Source organism: Gobius niger, assembly GCF_951799975.1.
Source record: "Gobius niger genome assembly, chromosome: 8".
In the NCBI taxonomy this organism is placed as follows: Eukaryota; Metazoa; Chordata; class Actinopteri; order Gobiiformes; family Gobiidae; genus Gobius; species Gobius niger.
This window is the reverse complement of record NC_136859.1, coordinates 24,887,016-24,910,297: the sequence shown is the minus strand read 5'-3', so window position 1 is coordinate 24,910,297 and position 23,282 is coordinate 24,887,016. Positions and strand designations below refer to the sequence as shown.

General features: G+C 40.5%; 1 protein-coding gene across 1 annotated transcript; it reads right to left on the bottom strand.

The window, feature by feature from the left end:
• Nucleotides 1-1,300: 1,300 nt before the first annotated feature.
• On the bottom strand, nt 1,301-23,063 carry taf2 (TAF2 RNA polymerase II, TATA box binding protein (TBP)-associated factor; the record flags this gene model as incomplete). Its single annotated transcript, XM_079560686.1, has 27 exons — nt 1,301-1,830; nt 2,023-2,125; nt 2,387-2,575; nt 4,010-4,236; nt 6,960-7,069; nt 7,169-7,238; nt 7,320-7,459; nt 7,547-7,740; nt 7,930-8,040; nt 9,732-9,872; nt 12,820-12,945; nt 13,066-13,192; nt 13,770-13,835; nt 13,905-14,014; nt 14,119-14,233; nt 14,354-14,508; nt 14,585-14,720; nt 14,800-14,885; nt 14,969-15,068; nt 19,221-19,334; nt 19,406-19,590; nt 19,824-20,055; nt 20,349-20,490; nt 20,602-20,720; nt 20,812-20,972; nt 21,202-21,246; nt 23,034-23,063. The coding sequence occupies 27 exons, from the start codon at nt 23,061-23,063 to the stop codon at nt 1,538-1,540; spliced, it is 3,627 nt and encodes a 1,208-aa protein (XP_079416812.1). The 3' UTR covers nt 1,301-1,537.
• Between the last annotated feature and the right edge of the window lie 219 nt (nt 23,064-23,282).

Here is a 23,282-nt window from a genome sequence, read left to right as displayed (position 1 = left end):
CTAAAGGAAGTGAACCATATGCAGAGTAGACCAACACTTTTAGAACTTCATGATCTGTATTCATTTGCTAGATTCAATTGCAAAAGGTATTCATCGCTATGCTTTAGAAAATAACATCAACCTAAGACATTTGTCATCAAACTTATTGCTATGTGACACAATATAACAATAATGTTCTACACTACACAAACTATTAAAAGGACTAAGACAGTCATATTGATTCTTATAACTTAGCAGTGGACCATTAATGTAGTTTCAACCCTTTTCTCACATTGAGCAATGGAGCCAAAACAAACTAGAAAATAAAAACCCAATTTGAAGTACAAAAGTCTCTTTAATCAACATCAAAATGACAAGTATTAATAAAAGCACGTTAGTAGGACACAAGTACAGTCAAATTTAAAGGGGAAATGAGTGCCTTTTACAGAAACTTCAGGTTAAATCCACTCCAGACATAATGCTTCAAACTGCGATAAATCATTTTTCTCCCCCAGACCACGGATTGGCGGCTGGGACTTAGGTTTAGGTGATGAGGGACTTGGACTGGTATATGCTTTGAGGGGGGGCTTATGTGTTTGGACAGAGGTGTGTGTGGTCAGATGCCTCAGACAGGCTGGAAGCGGTGTGAAAAGTGCACGAACTCCAACGGGCCAAGCATTTATGCTTAATATACAAGAGACAGTTTCTACCTATTACAGTGGTGCCTCAGTTTTGGGTGAGTTTTGGTCGGGCGCTGGTCAGACATGCGTTACGGTGTGTCCCTGACGCGATCACAAGAGGCTGGCTGTGGGCTGCTCACACCTGCCACTAACATGTGTCCGCATGTGTCCAAACAACATCACATCCCACTTCTGCCTGCTGCACAACAAACATTTAGAGACAGTGATGTTAGTGATTTTAGTTCACTTTCACAATTCAGTATTTACTGTGTTGAGATAAAGAGTTTCCATGACAAATAATTTATGCCTATCTCCTTTTATCAGGGCTTGGAACCGGCAGTCTGATACATGTATGTATATTATACCCACTTTCAAATAACATCCAGAGGCAACTTTACTGTGTTGTTGCTTACTTAAAAAACAAAGTGTCTTTCTTTCAGTTGTCCTCAACTAGCATCAGGCTCCGTTTCATAATTATGCATTACATGTGTTCTGATTTTTGTGTAAAATCTTCGCTGGTCATTTGAAATCAGTAATATCACACACTAATATAATGCTAAATGCAAACTGCATTTCCCAATTCCTGTGTGGGTTTTCTCCGGCGGCCTCAGTCCCCGCCCCACCCAAAACATGCACAATCCTCCAACCAAGTACTGACCACAAACCTAGCTTACGATCTGGAGATGGGTTCTGCTCTTGACATGTTCCAGCGGCATTGAAGTGTGGCTCAAACGCAGCGGAAAACATTCCCTATGTGGACAATACCGAAAACGTCTTCTCCTGTACTTAAAAAAAAACATTTACTCTGAGCATTGGCCATTCATTTTTATATATATTCACAGCTGACTACGAGCGCCCTAGTTGCCCTAAAAGCCTCTTCAGTCGGACAGTGACGGTGACCTGATGGAGCGTCCGCTGGCGGGGCTGTTGCTGTAGGTGTGAGAGTTGTCTCTGTCTTTGTCCTTGTCCTTGCTCTCGTGTTTGTGCTTATGTTTATGCTTATGCTTGTGTTTCTTCTTCTTCTTCTTGTGCTCGTGGTGGTGGTGGTGATGGTGGTGGCCGTGATCGCTCCCGTGCTTCGAGGAGGCCGAGGTGGTCTCTTTGGAGAAGACGGGCGCAGGTGTGGCAGGCAACGACAGCATGGGCTGTTCCACTGACGGGGGCTCTTTCCCTGAACAGACAAGAGTGGTTAAACTCAATAGGTACATTGAGTCACTGGAAAAGCTTTGACCGGCCAACCCAGAGAGTGAATTTTAATGTGTGGGATGATGATGACGCAGTAAGTCAAGTCTTCAAGGACTGGTAGGGAGGTGGTTTCAAGTGCATGTATCCAGATTTGTTGTAGATAGTGGATTGTTTTTACCTGGTGTAGAGGGTCTCTCCAGCAGATGAAGATGTTGATGAATGAAAGCTTGGCTATCATGAACAGTCTCCATATCAATATCTTCCTCTTCCATTGTGTTAAACTGAAACACAACAGAAAAATTCATTGATATTTTTTGCACATTTTTTTCTACCTAATTCATGGCCTGGTGTTTTTTATGTTCATATTTTTTGTTATCCAATTTTGCCATCAAACAATTTTTACATCCAGCACTTTAATATGTCTTTCAATTTGATATAATGAATAAAAAAACATTTAAAAAAATATCTAACTTAACATCAGTGATTAACCACATCAGTGATTAGATTGTAATTATTTTGGATCACCCAGGCATGTGTTTTACCCTGATCTTGAAGCGTCCTCCTCCTCCTCCTCCTCCTCCTCCTCCTCTCGCGTCATCGTCCTGTGGCTGCAGTACCTGTCCAGGCTCTGGGGGTGAGCCCAGGGGGGTCTCGGCCTTCCTCTTCAGGCCTTGAGGGGGCTGCCCCACTCCACACACGCCCAACGACACCGGGTCTGGCTCCTCATCCACCTGGAAGGCACAGACAGACAGCAAGAACTAACGTTAATACGAGTGTTGTCATCCTAGGTCTAATAGGTGGTTTAAGTGTGGATTTGATGATCACGCCTGACCCTTTCAAGAACATGGAAACTTATACTGAGAGAAGTTTTTGTGTGTATGTGTGTGTGTGTGTTTGTATGTGTGTGCAAACCCAGGAAAGTAAAATAAATCTAATCGTTAATCCACATGTCCACACGTCCGTTTCTTTCTTAGACATGCAGGTAATCTCTTGATCAGAGATTCCCAAACCTTTCAGACCAAGTACCACCTTATCAATCAAGGTCAAATCAGGGCTAAACCAGCTCTAAAATAAACCTAAATTACATCTAAACTGGCTGTAAATTATGTCTAACCAGAAAACACCCAAGTCAAAATGTGTTTCTAAGGTATAAATGAAATGATAATTGGGTATGACAGGAACAGGTATTGGAGTTATAAATACTAATGCACTGTATACTTGGGCATGAGAAAAAACTCACAGCATGAACTTTTCTGGCATGTCGTCTTGAACCATAACCGGTGAGGTGGCTTTTACAGTGATGCAATGAGAAACGGGTCGGGCCAAATACAATTGGCAGCAGCGGAAAACCCAAGATTATATATCAGCGTGCCATCTATGACTTTTAATGCACAATCTAGCACCAGAAAATATAGACCACCGGGCAGCGACCCCCTTACATCACCCCTGGCTCACAAACCAATGAAACATGAGCACATGATTGATGCTATTCAAAATCATGTTTATACTATTTCCTTATGACTAAGTAAGTCTGTAGGTCATGATATTTAGACTTTGCTAATCTGACGGTGAAAGTTTTTAAACTTGCAGTTATTTCATTTATACAGTAACAGTAAGAAATACACTGCCCGACTCAAAATATGTCACTACAAAAAAGAAAAAAAAGGTCAATCTCATATTTTGTTGCTAGCTTTGATTATAGCACGCCTTCACAGTGCCATAAAGCTATTGCGATGTCAGAAGATCCAGTGTTGCATTTTTTTTTTTCTTGTATCTGTACTACAGTAGGCCTATGTGTTGGCCATGCTCCCTGAACCACTCTTTCACAATGTGAGCCCGCTGAATCCTGGCGTTGTCATCTTGGAATACGCTTGTGCCATCAGGAAAGAAAACCATTGATGGAATAACCTGGTTATCCATGATGTTCAGATAGTCAGCTGATCTCAGTCTTTGGGCACATAGTGTTGCTGAACCCGATGGTAAATGGTCTCAACTTATATAGCGCTTTTCCACCTACTTTAGGCACTCAAAGCGCTTTACAGCAACAACCACTCGCCCATTCACACTCTCATTCATACACCAGTGTACACAGACACTGGAGGAAAGGTGGGTGAAGTGTCTTGCCCAAGGACACAACAACGGTGTACCCTAATGAATCAACTTACTTGGTAGCACATGCCCACTCCGTGGATGCCAATGCTAGCAGGCGTGTCTATGAGAGTGGCTCCTGACACCTCAGGTTTGATGGTGGGATTGAGCACGGCTTTCTTCTCTTTCAGGTTCAAAACAAGGCCCAGCTCTGGCAGTGGCAGGCAGGAGGGGCGAGTCAGGCCGAACAGAGTGTAGTAGAGGTTTACTGCGTCACAGCGCTGGCGCCAGTCATGGGACGTACCTGGGAATGGAACGGGACCACATTTTGATCTCAGCAGTTTGTGTATGACAATAGAAAAATGAGTTTACAGAGTCTACAGCAGATAATGATGTCAACCTGAGAGCTTGGTTGTAAAAAATCATACACAAAAAGTAAATCAAGAAATTGGCAACGACTGAGCGTTGCCTCTGCACGGCTGTGTCTTTGCATGGTTGAGGCCTTAATAATAACAACAATAACAATAATTAGTCTTATATAGCGCTTTTCCAGATGCTCAAAGGCCCCACAGCTGCCCTTGGGATTTACATCCAGGTACTAAATACGCCGAACCCTGTTTAAATTTCAAGATCTGACAGGACAGGACATGTTCATTTTCCAGTCCGGTTGATGTTTTTGAATAGTAGTTTGCAGTTTGATCGGTCAGCAATCTGATTTTCTGCAAGACAGTCAGCATAACACTTGGCACTTTATTTGTTGACATCCACCAAACTTATTAAGTGCTGACTTTACAGACCTCATCCGTGTCAAGTATACTCCCTAATGACAGAAGGATAAGAAAACTGCACTGATATGGTGAACAGTTGATTCCCAATGCCACAAGAGTAATATCTAATCATCTCTAATTGGTGTGTAAATTCTACTCTTTTCAGTGGAGTCGACTCTTCTGTGGCATTGTAAAAGACATACTCAAACTTCAATAAACACAAGAGAGACATTACATTTAAAAGCCTGAAAAAACGCAAGCAAGCATTAAATCATGATTTTGGGTAAGACTTGGAAACAATAAAAGGAATAGAGTAACATAAGAATTGACACAGACAAAAATCTTAAATGCACGGCTACAGTAACAATCTATCAACCGCATATTTAGTTTTTACAATCCCTCAGCCATTGTAACCAAGGATAAATACAAGAAGATAAGCAGCTCTGTGTGCCATCACAGGATTAAATATCGTGTAATTTAAGTTTGTAATGACTTGGACACTGCATATCATTGGTTTGGGGCGAACATGGGGGGCAGTGGACTGTGTGGCTTTGGCCTAAAACAAGATCCACGGATCTTAACTGCATTGACCTTGAGATGGTTGAAACTTCATCCAGCGCTAGCGTATGTCTGTTTAACACATGGGGGGTTGTGGTTGACGGAGAAATGAATAAAATAACTGTTGTGGCGTGCTATTTCAGGTTACCACACTGGGGCCCTATATATTTAAACTGACAGCTATGCGCAACCATGAAGTCCAACCAATCAGCAATTTAGTTTATCTTTTGTCCTTGTCAAGTCAATACATTAGGGTACATGTTGCCACAGAAATGAAATATCCATTACAATGTACAATGGTGAATGCATTGTTGTACTTGAGTGTATTTCAATTGGCTGAACTCTGAATAGTTACACGCTGAGTGGGAAGCCGAGAACGACACGTAAGACCCCATGTATAAGAAACTTGAACATGAGTAGACAATGGGGAGCAAGACTTTGTCCTTGGAATAAATGATGTTCTACCTTTGTAAAAGGGAAATAGCTACAGTGTTTCTGCTATAACAAAGACAAATGGTTCAAAAGATTTTTGGAAGTACTTTCCAGTAGAGCACAGTAAAAGCAGAGTAGTACACCAGTAATTACATTGAGGCACGACAGGTTATCCATTGTTGCCATGCTATTTCAATCCTATTAGTATCGCTTTATATAAAGGTGAGCTAATTAAGTATTAATAAGCATCAGTAATCGTTTTAGGGTTAGGGTAAGGGTTAAGGTTAGGGTTAGCTATGACTAAACGTATTAGTAATGGCCTATTAGCATGCTGACAGATAAAAGCAGTAAATATATAATAAGCAGTGTGCTAATACTTAACAAGCATCTTATTAATGCTTATTAGTACCTTATTAATACCTAATGAGCACACCTTAATACAAAGCGTCACCCCATGTTGTTGCTATGCAGTAAAGTTAAGTGCAACGGGCTTCCAACAGGCAGACAGGACAATACTGAGTTCAAAATGAAGTAAACTGTAGCAGTCATAAATATACATGCCCCAGGTGTATGTAAATGTGAGAAAACATATTCAACACAATATGCATGTTTGGGTCCAAAGTCCTCCCTGCCTTTTGAAAAGACTGCCATCAAAAGTTAAAAGATTAACAATGTGCTGGACTCCCCCTGCACAATTACAAAAAAATGCAATTCAAAAACATAAATGCAGGTGCACTTTTCCAATCAATTATATTAAGTTGAAAAATGTCAATGGTTAGAATGGCTGATCATGCAGGAAATGTCCACTATTCCGGAGTGTAACCCGTTTTGCCAAATTGCGGTCCAATTCTGCACACTGCTCCGGGTATTAGTACTTTTTAATGAGCCACGGAGCAAAACTAAGCCGTAATTTAGAGCGCTATATAAACAAAGTAGACACGCATCTCGCAACAACCTTTAGTTCATTTGTTGGATTTTGAGTGAAGCGTGCAGCCTGCAGAAGCCAGTATCAGCGCAATAAAGCCAGGGCATATAACGATGTGCCACATTTGGGTTAGACTCCACTGACTACAGAAAATAATCCTGACACGCTGTTTATTTTATCCTTCAGACACAGGGGAAAAAAATAAAACAACCCACTGCCAAATACAGGTTTTCAAACGTTTCCATTCCAAGTTGGTTTGTTGTTTGTCGGTTGTATCATTATTTTTTTTCTTACACATTTGATCCAGCCTGAGGGTCGCTTAAAGGGTCGTTTAAAGTGTCTTACCAGAGTTCATGAGTTTCCAGAGTTGGTCGACCAAAGCCTCGTTACAAAGGATCGAGTCTGAGGTGCGGGTGAAAGGCGGGTTCTTACACAGCATCCCCAAAATCCTGTGCCTGTATGTAAAGTGGATGAAGTACAGGTATATTTTGTTTAAACAATGTATACAAAAAATGAATGGCAATACACTTAAGGTAACTGGCTATTCTACTGACCTGACATAATGGACTGGATCATTCTGGACCATATCAAGTAGCCACTGCAGTTCTGTTGGACTCTGCTCAACTACACAAGACAGAATTATTAGGATTACACAGTATTATAGCTACAGTAGAAAAGCTGCAGCAGTTGTATAAAATGTCAAACCTCTAGTGTAGTCAATGAGAGCGTCCAGAGCAGCGACGCGAACATCCACAAAGTGCCCATACTCCGCGTAGGACTTAAAGAGAGATGGGTCACTGGGAATGTGGCCGTTTCTCTGCAGCTGCCGAATCGCTTTAAGGCAACTGCGCGGTAAAGATAAGAGCAGATCTTGGGTAGACGTTTGACAAGAAGCTGAAGACAAATGAAAACGTAAACACAAAATCGTGTACTTGACAGTGATGGTGTTCCTGAAGCTGGGCAGAAGTTTCTCCATGTTGAGAAACCGTGTGATTTCTTCCAAAATGAGCCGAACGTCTGGGTTTAAGCTGACCACGGTGCGGGCCTCGTTGCTGATGTTCATGGCCGGGGTCAGCGAGTTCGTCAAGGCTTCGATCAGCTCGGCTCGGTAGTAGTTATCGGAAAACTGCAAATTAAAAAAATGGAGTGTTAACTGTCAAGCCAACAATCAAACAGGTGAGTGGAGTGTCTTGCCCAATAGCACAAGAACAATCATGAGGACCAAAAAGCTAAACTTTCTGACATGACATGTATAACCCTGATTATGATGCTAACATTATGCATACTGTATGATTAAATGCAAAAAAACTTTTACTTTGTTCTTCCTGTTGTCGTTGTACTTGATGAGATCAAGGATGAAGTTGAGGACGTCTTTAGGACAAAGGTTTTGGACATCTCTGAGTAACGCCATGGCAACGGGCATCGTCTGCAAAACAAACAAGCAAAAACCTAAACTCAAAAGAAAAAAATGTTTAACCTACTTCAGTCCTCAAATATAACCCACTTCAGTCCTCAAATATAACCCACTTCAGTCCTCAAATATAACCTATTTCACTCCACAAACATAACTTACTTCAGTCCTCAAATATAACTTGCTTCAGTCCTCAAATATAACCTACTTCAGTCCTCAAATATAACCTACTTCAGTCCTCAAATATAACCTACTTCAGTTCTCAAATATAACCTACTTCAGCCCTCAAATATAACCTATTTCAGTCCTCAAATATAACCTACTTCAGCCCTCAAATATAACCTATTTCAGTCCTCAAATATAACCTATTTCAGTCCTCAAATATAACCTATTTCAGTCCTCAAATATAACCTACTTCAGTCCTCAAATATAACCTACTTCAGTCCTCAAATATAACCTACTTCAGTCCTCAAATATAACCTACTTCAGTTCTCAAATATAACCTACTTCAGTCCTCAAACATAGCCTACTTCAGTCCTCAAATATAACGTACTTCAGTCCTCAAATATAACCAACTTCAGTCCTCAAACATAGCCTACTTCAGTCCTCAAATATAACCTACTTCAGTCCTCAAATATAACCTACTTCAGTCCTCAAATATAACCTACTTCAGTTCTCAAATATAACCTACTTCAGTCCTCAAATATAACCAACTTCAGTCCTCAAACATAGCCTACTTCAGTCCTCAAATATAACCTACTTCAGTCCTCAAATATAACCTACTTCAGTCCTCAAATATAACCTACTTCAGTCCTCAAATATAACCTACTTCAGTCCTCAAACATAGCCTACTTCAGTCCTCAAATATAACGTACTTCAGTCCTCAAATATAACCTACTTCAGTCCTCAAATATAACCTACTTCAGTCCTCAAACATAGCCTACTTCAGTCCTCAAATATACCCTACGTGAGTCCTCAAATATAACCTACTTCAGTCCTCAAATATAACCTACTTCAGTCCTCAAATATAACCTACTTCAGTCCTTAAATATAACCTACTTCAGTCCTCAAATATAACCTATTTCAGTCCTCAAATATAACCTACTTCAGTCCTCAAATATAACCTACTTCAGTCCTCAAATATAACCTACTTCAGTCCTCAAATATAACCTACTTCAGTCCTCAAATATAACCTACTTCAGTCCTCAAATATAACCTACTTCAGTCCTCAAATATAACCTATTTCAATCCTCAAATATAACCTACTTCAGTCCTCAAATATGACTTATTTCAATCCTCAAATATAGCCTACTTCAGTCCTCAAATTTAACCTACTTCAGTCCTCAAATATAACTTAAATCAGTCCTCAAATATGACTTACTTCAGTCCTCAAATATAACGTACTTCAGTCCTCAAACATAACCTACTTCAGTCCTCAAATATAACCTACTTCAGTCCTCAAATATAACCTACTTCAGTCCTCAAATATAACCTACTTCAGTCCTCAAACATAACCTACTTCAGTCCTCAAACATAACCTACTTCAGTCCTCAAATATAACCTACTTCAGTCCTCCAATACATCCACATGAATAATGTTGTGCAGCACATGAAAGAAAGACTAAAGCCACGTAGTGCATGTGGAAAAAGCCTGAGGTCTAAAGTGCCCTGTCTGCGTGTGCTAATTCATTGGTCTGTGGGATGTACCTTTTGCAGGAAGTAGCTCTGAAAGTTGATGAAGTTGTTAGTTTTTACGATGTTCGGGCAGCTCTTGCAGCAGAACATCCTGGTAAACAAGGATTTCATCGCTGGAGGACCCTGCCACGTGCTCATCATGGAATTTGCAATCTGTAATGAGAAAAATGTTCATTAAAGAAGTTTAGTCGGGCTAGGCTTAGTTAGAAAAATATTCTGAAAATATGCATGAGGACTACAACCCAATGTGTCACAGTGTCAGCAATAGATGTGACACTGAGAAATATAGAAATATTTCTCAGTGTCCTGGTTTACTATGCCTTTGGTTATACTCCGGATAATACAGTACTTTACTTTAAATCATTATGTAACCTCTTTACCCCCACCTGAACCAAGTGCATTTTCTCCAGTTCGGCTTCACCCAAATCTACAGGCTACTCAGCTGGAGAGCAAGGGTGTAATGCCTCATTTGGGATTTTTGTTGTTTTTTGTTACTTTTTCATTGCTTTTTTTGTTGCTTTTTGCCTTGGTTTTGCCACGTTTTTGTCACTTATCTGTCATGTTTTCATCACTCTTTTGTTGCGTTATTGCTGTACTTTTGTTCCTTTTCCAGCATGCTTTTGTCACTCTTGTGTCATATTTTTGTTGCGTTTTCATCGCTATTTTGATGATTTTTTTAAGCTTCTAGATTTGGTCAATGCCAAACTGGTGAAAATGTGCTTGGTTCAGGCGGGGTTAACGGGACAGTGTACAGACATCATCAAGCTCAGAGATGTACTGCACCAGATTATAGCTAAATAGCTAGTTTACATTTGTAGTCCGTGGATTATAATTATTCGTATTTATACTTAAAAAATAAAATTGAGAATGATCCATATGTGGGGGAGTCGAAGGTCACAATTTTTTGTTATTGCCCAGCCCACGTCTGAATGCAACACAAATCCCAAATAAGTTGCACACCATATTTCCACAGGTATTGGACCACGGGCTCTGGCGGTCAATGGTCTGACGCAGGATATTGGAGATTTATGTAAATGTGGTAATACGGGGGCTAAGGGTCAGCGCCACAGGATGTAGTCATTTGGGAAGGTAAACAGTGGGGGGGGAATGCGCGGCGGGATGTTTTTGCATGTGTGTGTTCATCAGGAGTTTTGAACATGAGTTTGATGTTGTTCCTCCCTTCAGGCTATGCTCCACAGTTCCTACCAATAACAAGCAAATTTAGCCTGTCCCGGCCAATCATAGCGCATGGTCCGTGAGGGCTGAAGTCATATTTCATGGTCGTGGTGGTTGGGGCAGAGTATGCGAGTCCTTGTTTATGCGAATGGAGCCCGTGTGTGTAGTTTATACCAAAGGCCATTACGGAGGGGAGTCTGTTGAGGGCTCGGCCGCCAAACACAGCAACTCAATGAAACGGCAAAAGAGCAGTCGCCTCGACCAGCTCGGTTTATCATGTTGAGAAAATATTGATTCAGGTGGAAGTCGAATAGCGGAAATCCAGGGGGGGTTAAAACTGGAAAAGGCCAAATCCAGAGAATAGAGGAATTCCACACAATCCACAGAATAGGGCTGTTGAGGTTTCATTACGGCAAGGGTTAACTGGTGGTTGAGCCGTAAAATATGTTGTTTTCATACCTTATATAATACCTAGGACTTTTACGGCTTTTCTTCAACAATGTACTTTCTTTCTATTATAAAAAATTGCTTCGTAAAAGTAATTCGCAGACGGATGTCTCTCTGATGCTTAACCCAATGGTTCCCAACTGTGGCAAGCATCCTAAAGACACAGACGCTTGCCATTGTCTCGCTGAACTTAACTCCTGGTCAACATTTCCAAGGTAGTCATATAGGGGCAAATAAAGTGCATGTTTTCTTGAGCTACTTCTACATCAAAAGGCTAATAATAAGGCAAAAATACTACTGGTTTCTGTACTTACAACTGACAGTCTAGTGTACAAACAGGGCAAAGTGAATACTCCTTACAAATCTAAGTAGCAACTGAGGGCCCAAACAAAGCCCCTATGAATGTCACACTTTGGGCATCCCTGCAATGGGCCCTTCAAAGTGTTACTACATGACATGAAAGCAACCTACAGTAATACCACCTTAACCTCTTCACCTCTTAAGCCCAACCTGAAGCGGTTTGGCTTTATTAAAATCGAAAAGCTTCAACAAAAAGGCGCTGAAAAGGAGATAAAAACGCAACAATAAGCAACAAAAACCGACGAAAACATGACAAAAAAGCAACAAGAAGTTACGATAACTTTTGCCGGTCTTAGCATTCAATTGAGGCGTTACACTGTTGCTCTCCATGATATAATATTTGTATAATAATCCTTGAACAAAGAAACAGTGAAGCTCATCACTGAACAGGGAACTGGGGTAGGATTAAATACATTATCTTCTTCCCTCTTCCTTTCAGGTAGAAGTGGATTGTCAAGTTTACATACTGTATATTCCTTTTTGCACTATATGACTTAACTATATTTCTCTACCTTGTAGTTTCTGTACCATTGCCTTAAATAAATGAATAAATGAAATGAGAAAAAAACACTGCCTGTTACAACTGTAACCAAATCAGTCGTGAGTGAAAATACTGTTACCGAGCCGTGTGAAGTCCGAGCCTAAACTTGCTCCATCTCCCTCTCCATACATCATTCATCAGACCTCCCAAAACTTATACAACTGCCCTCAAGCCACACGTCCTCTTCCTTTTCCTCTCCATTCACTAATCCATGCAGATTACTCCCTCCAAACTTTCACCTTTTGCCAAGTTACAAACTCCCACTCCACCCTTCCTATTCAACGAGCTTTCCCTGTGGATGCCTTTACTGTGATTAAAGATTTTTTTGTTTCATTCCAAAATTGTCTTGTTGCCGTTTTGAAATGCCACAACATGTGTGCATTATGTCAACAATATTAAACTGAAAATGCTGAAAATATTCCTGTTAGCTGTGTCTAATGCTGGCATACACCACAGAGATTTGCCCAAGGACACAGGTGCAAAAGTGCAGCGTCGACTTTCCCGAAAGCTCGTGTTAACACAGTAACTGTATGGATCTGTACAGCTGCCTGACCGAGTGCATGGTAATAGATGTACCTTGGCCAAACAAAAGCAAGCTTGCATGCGGACTTTGTAGAAACACTGGTCCTGCTCCAATATGTCCGTCAGTGCCAGTCTGGAGGCGGGAGTTGGGAACTTTTCCAGCGCAACAATGGCCTCAACCTAAAACAACAGAAGAGATATTTTCAGATTATACTAAGAGATAATGTCAATGCTGTCATGAGGCAGATGGCAGTATTCAATTCAACTTGTGCAGCGTATATAAGCAAACCAACAGCCCACCTGTGCCACCACGTCCCTCTCATATCGGAGCTGATACTGCCACATGAAGTCGGCTTGTTCAAACTCCACCTTTCTCAGAATGGACATGTCGGGGTCGATACGGATCCACAGGAGAGGGGAGTCAGCGCTGAAGGTGGAAAACAGAAACATGTCTGATAAAAGGCAACAGAACCACTTTTTTCTGTGTGTGGGTGAGCTCATTAGGTTTTGGTCATTTGGCAAATGTTTGTGTGCGGTACTAGATCACAGTGATTTTGGCAGGTTTTATCCCTCTGGTGAACCTCTTTACCCCTACCTACACAAGCAAAGTTTCTCCACTTACTATTTCCTGAAAAAAGTGTAAAAAATAGTGATGAAAACGAGACGTAAATGATAGGGAAAAAGCAATAAAAACATGGGAAAAAAGGGAAAAAAGGCGCAAACAAAGTTACAAAAACGCAATAAAAAAGTAACAAAAAAGCTAAGAAAAAGTGACAACAACATGGCAACAATGCATTGGAACATGGAGAAAAATCTTAGATCAGCGTTGTCGGTCTTAGCTTTCAAATGAGGCGCTACACTGGCCTGTAGCCTCGAAGAAGCTTTCAGATTTGGGTAAAGCAGATAGTGGGGGTTGAGAGGTTAACCAGAATTGGCAATGGGAGTGGATCCATTTTCCCCGACAGTACACGCTACAATCTACTCAGTCAACGGCCAGTACTCACTCCATGGCTGACAAGTCCATGTCCACTTCTTCTCCATTCATCAAAGGGATCTTTTTCTTCTTGTTTCTATTCAAGCAAAGTAACATCAGAAAACAAAGCAACATATACATGTCTTATGCTTTTGCATGCCTCTACCTCCTGCTCTTGGAATGGCAGGGGATGTCATGTTTGAGGCTGTTCTCTTCGATTTGTAGCGTGTGGTTGAAAGAGCCATCCAACTCCTGCACAGTCACTTTAATGGGACCCTGGCAAGACGAGGCATAGCAAGGAAACGGTGATTATAAACTTCCAGTAGACCAATAATATTAGCAAGACAAAACAGTGCATTTTTCAGTATCACTGCGCTCACCACATATTTCTGAGTTCCTGACGAAGTGTAGTCTTGACGGATCTCCAGCTCCAAAACGTTCCTTTTCCTGTTGAAGGCGAAACTGCCAAAGAATTTCACCACGCTGCTCTGGTCCCTGAACACCACATGGTCAAGAAAAAGTCTCAAGTGTAAAAGTGAAGAGTCAGAGAAGCTTTGTATGCTCACTATGCTGTATAAGGCAGAGATATTTCCCTTTAAAGTCTAAAAAGGATACACCCATTGTTTGATGAGGGGACCGATGTCTTTGCCCGAGACATTGGAGATGGATTTCAGGAAGGCGTGCGTCGACAAAAGCATCTGGCTCCACATGTGACTTTGGTATTTCTGAGAAGACGCAGTACTGGCCAAACTCAGGAGCTTGTTGAAAACCTGCAAAAACAGCAACAACAACATAAAAAGTGTGAATATTGCTAAGGCATCTGAAAATGATCATCTTTTGTATTACCTGTAACATGAACTCCATGCTGATGCGATTTTCTATGAGCCTCATCACTAGGTGGGCCTTACATTGGAACATTTTAAAGTACTCCCAGGATAAAGTGTGCGGATGCTTGATCGAGAAATGAAGGTGGGGAGTCGGACTACGAAAGAACACATCACACAGTTGGTACTTTTTTGTATGTACTGTGTATATTCATCAGATTTAAATTGGATCACTACTTGTCTTTTTCTTTGCCTCCACCGAACGTAGGATGCAAAAGAACACCCCCCATCTTCAGCTCATATTCAATGATCTTGTCCAGCTCCTGAAAAATGCAGTAATGAATTCACTTACCATTGCAGAAGCTTTGGCTAGACTTAAAGGAGGCATCATGAGCTATAAAGTGACCTCTTTGATCCAGTGCCTGTAATCGTTGACTCCAAAGGTCTTCTTCAGGTAAAGTCCATAGATGTATCCAGAGATGCCCTTCAGCACCCACTCATCGGCCCTTCAAAACCAGGAAGACGTTTGGATGTTAGGCAGCCCATGCACTTTAATGTACGCGGCTATAAAACACGACACTGATTTATGCTGGGCTTACTGTTCAAGACTACCAACAGTTCACAATTGTGCATGCAAGATTTATAGGTACTAAAGAAGACGTCAAGCTACTCTAAAATCACTTGCGCTGCCATGACCTTTTGTAGTGTGGCGATGTGGTTACATGAATAATCGCGGTAGTAGTTTGCCAGTTGACAGTTCACATTTTGGAGCTTTACTGGATTAAGAATAAGATTTGTCAGTGTTTTGTTCTTGAAAAAAGAAAAAAAACTTGGCTAAGCATTGAAATGGCTCTCTTAAAGTTATCTGGTTGCAAAACAGTGACAGAATAATCAACGTTGGTGGGTTCACAGCAGACGGTCGGCTAAATCTTACACAGCTTGAGTGGATTTGCAGCACTCTAAGCCAAATATGTTATGACTTTTTGCAGAAGGACTTTTTTATTGTCAACAAGACCTTACCTTACCTTGTCAAGATCAAAAACACAAATTTAGTACTTGCACATGTTTTCTCAAGTGTCTTTTAAGGACTTTTCCAAGACTAACAAAACTAACTCTGAAATTGTACCAAAAGGCCTCACAGTTTTTTACTTTGTATTAAACTGCTGTACAGTATGCTTATAGGACATAAAGCTGATCATTAAAATGGAACCGACTGTGCTGAATGTAATATTCTGAGTGCAATGGCATAAGTATTTCTCCAATCTGAAGGCTGGCAGTCATAGCCTCAGCACATACAGCAGTTATTTCCTTGAGTAAAACATTGAATTCACCGAACCCGTCAATCGAATGAAATCAATGAAACACACAAATTCACAAAGTGTAGTGAGCAAGATCTAAAGAAATACAGAGTTAAAAACCAAAACAATTGTGAGCTACCAAAAAGCTTTTAACTCCTACTGCCGTCTCCTGCCACGCGTTTTGGGATAAAAAAAAAAATGCAACTGGCATAAAATCTGGTGAATTACCAAAAATAGAGCTGCCAAATAGCATTAAAAAAATATTATTCATTAGTTTTGAACGTAATGTTGAGTAAGTAATATTAAATGAGGTTATGGTTGAGGTTAAGGTTAAAGGTGCATTATGCAGCTTTTTAATGCAAAAAAACAACAACTTGATATTTATGTGTAATTGAACTTTTTGTGACCCAATGGCTGCATGGCTGTTAACCTGGCACTTTTACTTTCCATCACAGTGGTCTCCACAACTCTCCAGGATCCATTGTTTTGTAGCTTTTCTGGTGAGAGAGCCCATCAGCAGTTAAAACTCTAGAAACAATTGATCCTGGATCATAGAGGCCACTGTGACGGGAAATAAAGGCACCATACAGCCGCTGGGTCACTGAAAGGTAAAATACACACACATACAAGTTTTTATTTTTTTTACAAAAATGTTGCATAATGCACCTTTAAGGTATACTTTATTAATCCCGCAGGGAAAGTCATTCTCTGCATTTGACTCATCCCCCATGCCACTGGGGTGACCTGTAGAAGCAGTGAGCTGCCAGCGTGGGCCGGTGCTCGGGGACCCATCTCCATGATGTGGAGCCAGGCTAATGGTCAGGAACACCTGGCCAGAGGATTTAACCTGTTGTACATGTTTTTAGTGGTAGGGGAAACCGGAGCACCCGGAAGAAACCTACGCAGACACGAGGAGAACATGCAAACTCCACTGAAAGGGCCCATGCCTGGTAGCTGTGAAGCACGAGCGCGAACCGCTTCATTCCTGTCACAAACTTTCCCAAACATTGATCACACAAAATGTCATCAGAAAACCAAAACTAGTAAATGCTACTCCAGATTTTCATGACCATCTCAACCGTGGAAATGTCTTGAACAATACAACTAAACATAAAGGCTCAACTGAAAGCGTGGCACACATAGCAGGTCTGAAAAAGAGCAGATCCTCTCTGTCCTGTCGTTTATAGTCATGACACACTCCTCACTGCAGCCTGTTTTCAATTACCGCCCCCACTCACCCCTTTCTCTGATTAATTGCTCGCAGGCAGCGCCACGCTTCCTTCAGACTCAAAGAACGGCAACGTTTCTGCAAGTTTTCTGACACAACATTAGGCCCTGGACAAAACAGGGTCCCACATGTGAAGAACGGCTGGAGGTCAGAGAGCAGAGGAGGTAAATGCCGATTTCTCAACTGTATGAGCGGCGGAAGAATGAGATTAAGCTTTACTTCGCTTTTAGCAGTTAAGAAGAGGAACAAGACAGCAAATATTATTAGCAATGAAATTCAATACAAGTAGAATTGAAATATCTTGTGAATAATGTATAGAGCCTCATATTTCTCAAAAACTTGCAAAAGCATGCATATAGAAGATTCGTATCTACTTCTTTACTTAAAAGCAGACTAAGACATCAAGGAAAACGTGTAAATAGGCAGTCTGAGGCTGATTGAAAAAAAGTACTTTATTCTAAGCGGGACGTCTAGTATGCAGAACTCTTTTCTAAGGCAAATATTCCTCATCAGACAATCTCAGACAATCGTAAAAACACAAAGGTGTTTTTTATAAAGTGGACTCGCTGTCCTGAGTCGGCCTGGCCCCCGACTTTGACCTGACAGATGAGGTCAGCCTCGTTGTAAATCTCTCATCACCTGCTTTATGTACAACAACCTGTGGGCCACATGTTAACAACACCGTGAATGAGAAAATGCCAACAGTTCAGGCCATTGACAGGAAATTCTCAAGTCAAAACCGTTTTCTATGGTGTAAGGTGAGCATGATTCACACCAGTAATTATTTCATTTTCAGCTCATCAACCTCTTTTCACTAAGTGGTTCCCAGACATAAGGTAACATTTTCCCTTGAAAGCTTTGGTAATACATATCGGTGATTCAGTTGTATTATATAAAGTAAGCACATTGAAAATGAGGGAATAAACTTACCATAGATTTATGTTGTATGGTCATAAATGCTTATATTTGAATTTTATTTATTGGGTAAAATTCTACACGGTGCGGCTTTAAACATAGGTCTTAATATTTACCTCTTAACCCCCACCTGAACTGAGCGCATTTTCTCCAGTTCGACTTTACCCAAATCTAAAAGGACTGGAGCTCACACCTGGGCCAGTGTAATGTTTCATTTGAAAGCGAAGACCTAGAAAAACTGATCATAACTCTTTTGTTGCCGCATTTATGTCACATTATTGAAGACATTTTGTCTCTTTTTTGCTGTGTTCGTGCGTTTTCGTCACATTTTTAACGCTCTTTTCGCACTTTTTGTGGTCTTTTTGTCACATTTTTCTCACTTTTTCGTTGCGTTTATGTCACTTTTTGGTCACTTTTTTGTTGCATTTTCAGCCTTGCTTTCGTCTCTATTCTGACGCTTTTCTCAAGACGCTTTAAGATTTGGGTAAAGCCAAACTGGAGAAAACGTGCTCGGTTCAGGCGGGGGTTAAGAGCTATTATTAAGACCTATATTTAAATGACTGAAATAAATCGACCATGACATGACATCTGGCATAAAACGGAGATTCAGACCCCACCCCCCAACACGGGTCACTTCACCATCAGTGGCTGAGGTGAGGTCACCTTTGTTTTCTTTGAAAGGACAAATTGAAGAAAAAACATCCATAAACTCTGCAATTTTCTGAGCTATTAAACCGACTTTCAAGTAAGGAAATACTCACTGAGGTATTACGGTATGAGTCAGGCTTATTCAGGTATCTGAAAATCCTCTGAAATAACTAGTGTTTCCAGGACTGCGGTTCAGGCAGGATAGTAGTTACAGCTATGTAAACGATGATGTCACACAAGCACTATACCTGCTTTGTTTCTATCAAGAGATTTCAAATTCTACTAGTGGTCCTCATTTATTCCTATGAGCTAAATGTTTTTAACTTTTCACATAAATACGGTAAAAATGTACTTTATTCCTGACCGTCACGTTTGGTCTCCTGAGTAAAGGATCCCAAGATATCTATATTTTCCTTATTTGACTTAAAGACACTTTTTATATTTCTTTATAATACAAAAGAAGCCTTTGTATTCCGTCTCAGTAGATACACAGTACTAGACCCAACTCCTCAACCAATTATCTCAAACGTTCAAATGAATTTCTATGGATACAAAATATTGTGCCTCACCAAGACATCCTGGAGATGAAGCAACCAAAAAACTGCTGAGCCAAAGCCTGAGCCAAGCAGCGCCGCGTCAGTGGAGTCTGGTCAATGATCATGGCGCTGTGGAGCAGGTTGGTGCTGAAACAGAAAGATTCAAATAGTCGTCATCTACAGGCCCTGTTCTCCTTACAACATGATGTTTATATTACCTAAAGATGCTCATCGAGGCGTAGGAAGACACTTCGACATAGGCCTCATCCACAAACACGGTCTTAAAGCAAGCGTACGGGTAGCGGCAGGTGAGTATTTCTTCATAAAACTCGAAAATCTCATGAAGGTATGACATGGAGTGTTTGAGCAGAGGCAGCAGCTGAGGCAGGCAGAAATGAGTCACCTGGAACAAGGCATCAGATAAAGAAGTGCATTAGAACAAAAATCAGTATAGACAAGCAACAATTTGATATATTCATTCAAAAATTACAAGTTCTACGAAAGTCCTTGTATTTAGGGACATCTAGTGGTCAAACGACTGTATCACAAGTAAATAATAAAACCAAAACATTGCGGTTATGTAAATGTTGAAACCATTGCACTAAAATGCTTTTCCAATTCAATCACATCACTCACCTCGTGCATGTAAGGATCAACCAGGATTTCAAAAGGCCCGACAGCCAGAGAGATGTTTGGTGCTGCAGTGGGGATGGGCAGGACATAGTGGAAAGTCTTCTTCCTCATGTCGTGTGTGTAAATGGTTTCCACTAAGTCTCCACAAGACACAGCCACCATCGAAGCGTCAACAGTGAACTCCAGCTTCCAGGTGCACAGCTCGGAGTAAGAGTCCACACAAGGGAACCAAAATCTGCATCCACACACAAAAGAGGAGTTTCTTCAACTTCAACAGAAAGTATTTTCCTAAAAGTTACATCCATAAAGTACTTTGTAACTTGATGTATTATATAATAACATTACAGGTCAAGGCAGAACAATTAATTCAATCAGCATCGGTATCGAAAACCAAGTCTCTGCAAACATATGTGCACTGTGAACCAAATCTGTATCTTAAAACACACATAAATCAAATACTTTACGTTTCTCTTTGTTTTTACCCATTGTGCAGCCCTGTTACAGAGATCTTAAACTACAGACACACACCTGGTGGAGTTTTGGTATCCAAATGAAAACACATGTGCTGCTCTCTCGGCCATGCTCCCTTCCACATCTGGGACAACAAAGTGTAGCCCTCCTTTTGGCTGATCCAGGGAGAATTCGATGTAGACTTTTAAAACCTTCAATTCTACACAGAAAAGACATTGCATTGTCACACCTTTTTTGGGTGATTTCCTCTTTGTTCTATAAGGCTATAAACACTGTAAAGTCAGCATGTCACATCTGTAATACCACTGACCATCTCCTTGTTTCCAGAGCTCTGAGGGGACCTTGATGACCAGCTCCCCGTGTCCTGCATCGGGGTCCACTGCGCTCACCGCTGCCGTGTACGCGCTCGAGAAGTAATTCAGGTTTCTCCTTCAAAAACACACAGGAGAAAGTTTGTCGGAGGGCGATGTGTGAAACGTTTTGTTATAAATGACAACAAGCATAACAAATATCAACGGACTGCTTGGACTCGTGGTGACAGACTTCGAGCGTGGGGTCGTTGTAAATAAAAGGAGCCTCCAGGTCGTTGACTCTCACTCTGTAGATGCGACATTGTTTGCTGTTGAGCTTGATCCTGTTTAGGTTGACTACGGTGGGGAAGATGGTCAGCTCAACGTAGCCCTGCAAAACACAACAGTCCAATGAGTACAGTTAGAAAAATAAATCAATAAAGAAGTACAAACTATCTTTATTGTCTCCAAGAAGTTGCTCTACTTTGTTTATTTCATTTGTCACTAATGAGGATAATTCCACTACATTGAAAATATCCGTACTGAGCAAGTGAGCATTCAGTCAACATTGCATAGAATCACGAATTATTTATGACAAATAAAATATGTTGAATACTCACTATGACAGATTTCCTCTGGAAGTTGATGTTGTTGATGCACACCACCTGATGGGTCGTATAATAAAAGAGTTATAACTGTTAGTAGTTTGTCAATTATTATTTGAGCAAGAGAAAAATAAAACGTAGCTATATGATGATAATAATATGACCGATTAAATGAAAGAGCAAAATGATGTGCAATTTTCTCAATATTTGCCAGATATTGTTATTAATTGTAATGGTAAACAAAGCCCAATAGCGATGATGCAAGTTGTTATGGTTACTTAATTGGAGGGCTGAATACACAGAAAATATAACATGAAATAAGATATAAAGATACTTATAATTTAAATGGGCGAGGGCTCTCAAATCCTTTATCCTTCTTCTTGTTCATCTTCACCGATGTTCCGACTGAAGTTTCACAAAGCCATAACAAGCTGACGTCTTCTTTACAGTGCTCTCTAGTCTAGTTCGCTTCGGTGAAATATACCACCAACTTTATCTGGGCAGCAGAAACTTCAAAGTGCAAAAGCCAAAATGATTAGAGTTTAGAAGTTTGATGAAAGGAAAGGGGGTAGAAATCCGACATTGTCAATGCATATCTTTCAGTCACCGAAGCAATGTTTTCCACTGCACCTTAGATATTCGTCATGCTCAAGAAAAAGTTTCCAGATGACGTGCAGGTAAACAATCCCGTGTGATCACTCTTCTGTAGCAGGAAAACACCAAAACACCGGAGCAAATCTCGCCACTCGGGCTGCTCAGAGCGATGTGACTGCAGCTGCCAGGGGACGCGCCATTTTGTTTGTAACCTTTGACCTCCCGCGTAAAAACACACTGTTTAGGAATATTATTTTTAAAACAACTTCATGCTATTATTGTTATTTTGGTAAGTGCCCGTAATTTAAATTAGGAAAAAATAAGTTAACGAGTCGCAAAAAATATGAAACTATAGTTTTGAAGTTTGTATCAGTGAAAACATCATGACGGCATCGCCCTCTAGCGACCGGGAGGACACGCTCCAAACATTCTGCAACATTCTGGAACTGAATCAGGCTATCTTTAGATTTCCGTATTTCTTTGCAGGCGACTATTTCTTTTCATTGTTTCTTATTTATTGATTCATTTCTTTGTTTATATATTTTGAATATTGAACAGAAAAGATCATATTGGGAAAGTAACTGAAGTCAATCCACAATGTGTGCACTGCACGCACACACGAACATAATGCAAAGTAGGCTACATCATATTACCGGTAAATTAATAATATCAGAGGCAGGTAGAGAAGCCAGAATGTTTACTCAAGTAAGAGTAACGTTACTTTGAAAGAATCTTACTCAAGCACAAGTAAAAACTGACCCAAATAATTAAGTTATCGTAAAAAAGTGTGTGTAGGCCATTCTGCAAAACTGTATTGGCATCAAACTGAAAGTCTGATTTATGTTTCAGTTTTGACTTAAATTATGAGAAACAAAACTTGTAATGTTTCAAAAGAAAATATAAAGAAAGTATTAAAAATAATATTTATTTCTGAAGAATAAGGTGAACAAAACAGAAACTACATATATTTAAGGTCGACTTGAAGGTAATGTAACCTATACATTTACTCACAGCGGCACAAGTATTTTATTACTCAAGTAAGAGTGAAAATATGCTATTACTCAAGCAGAAGTGAACAGTTTCTTCAAAATGTTACTTGAGTACTTCTGTAAATATGCTACCCGCCTCTAATAATAATAATAATAATAATTTTAAAAATCTGTTTGAAGTTATCTTATGTTTGCGTGAGCTTGATATAACAGCTGCCAGTTTTAGTGTTGTGCTCAGTTTCAAAATCTTAATCTGTCTCTCACAGCAAGACACAGGAAGCTGTTGAGGACCATTAATCCAACTTCATGGGGTGATGGTAACATTTTTAGACAACCCCCAGCTAAGCGAAGTGGATTTTGTGGCTGTGTTCCAGTTGCAAATGCTGCACGAGATGTAGAGGCCCTGTATTGTTTCACAATAAATGGCCTCTATACAGTGCAAACAAGTACATCATGTTTTTAGGGGTGAGAGTCCAGTCGAATTTGGCTATTTCGTCAGTCTACTTCGACTGG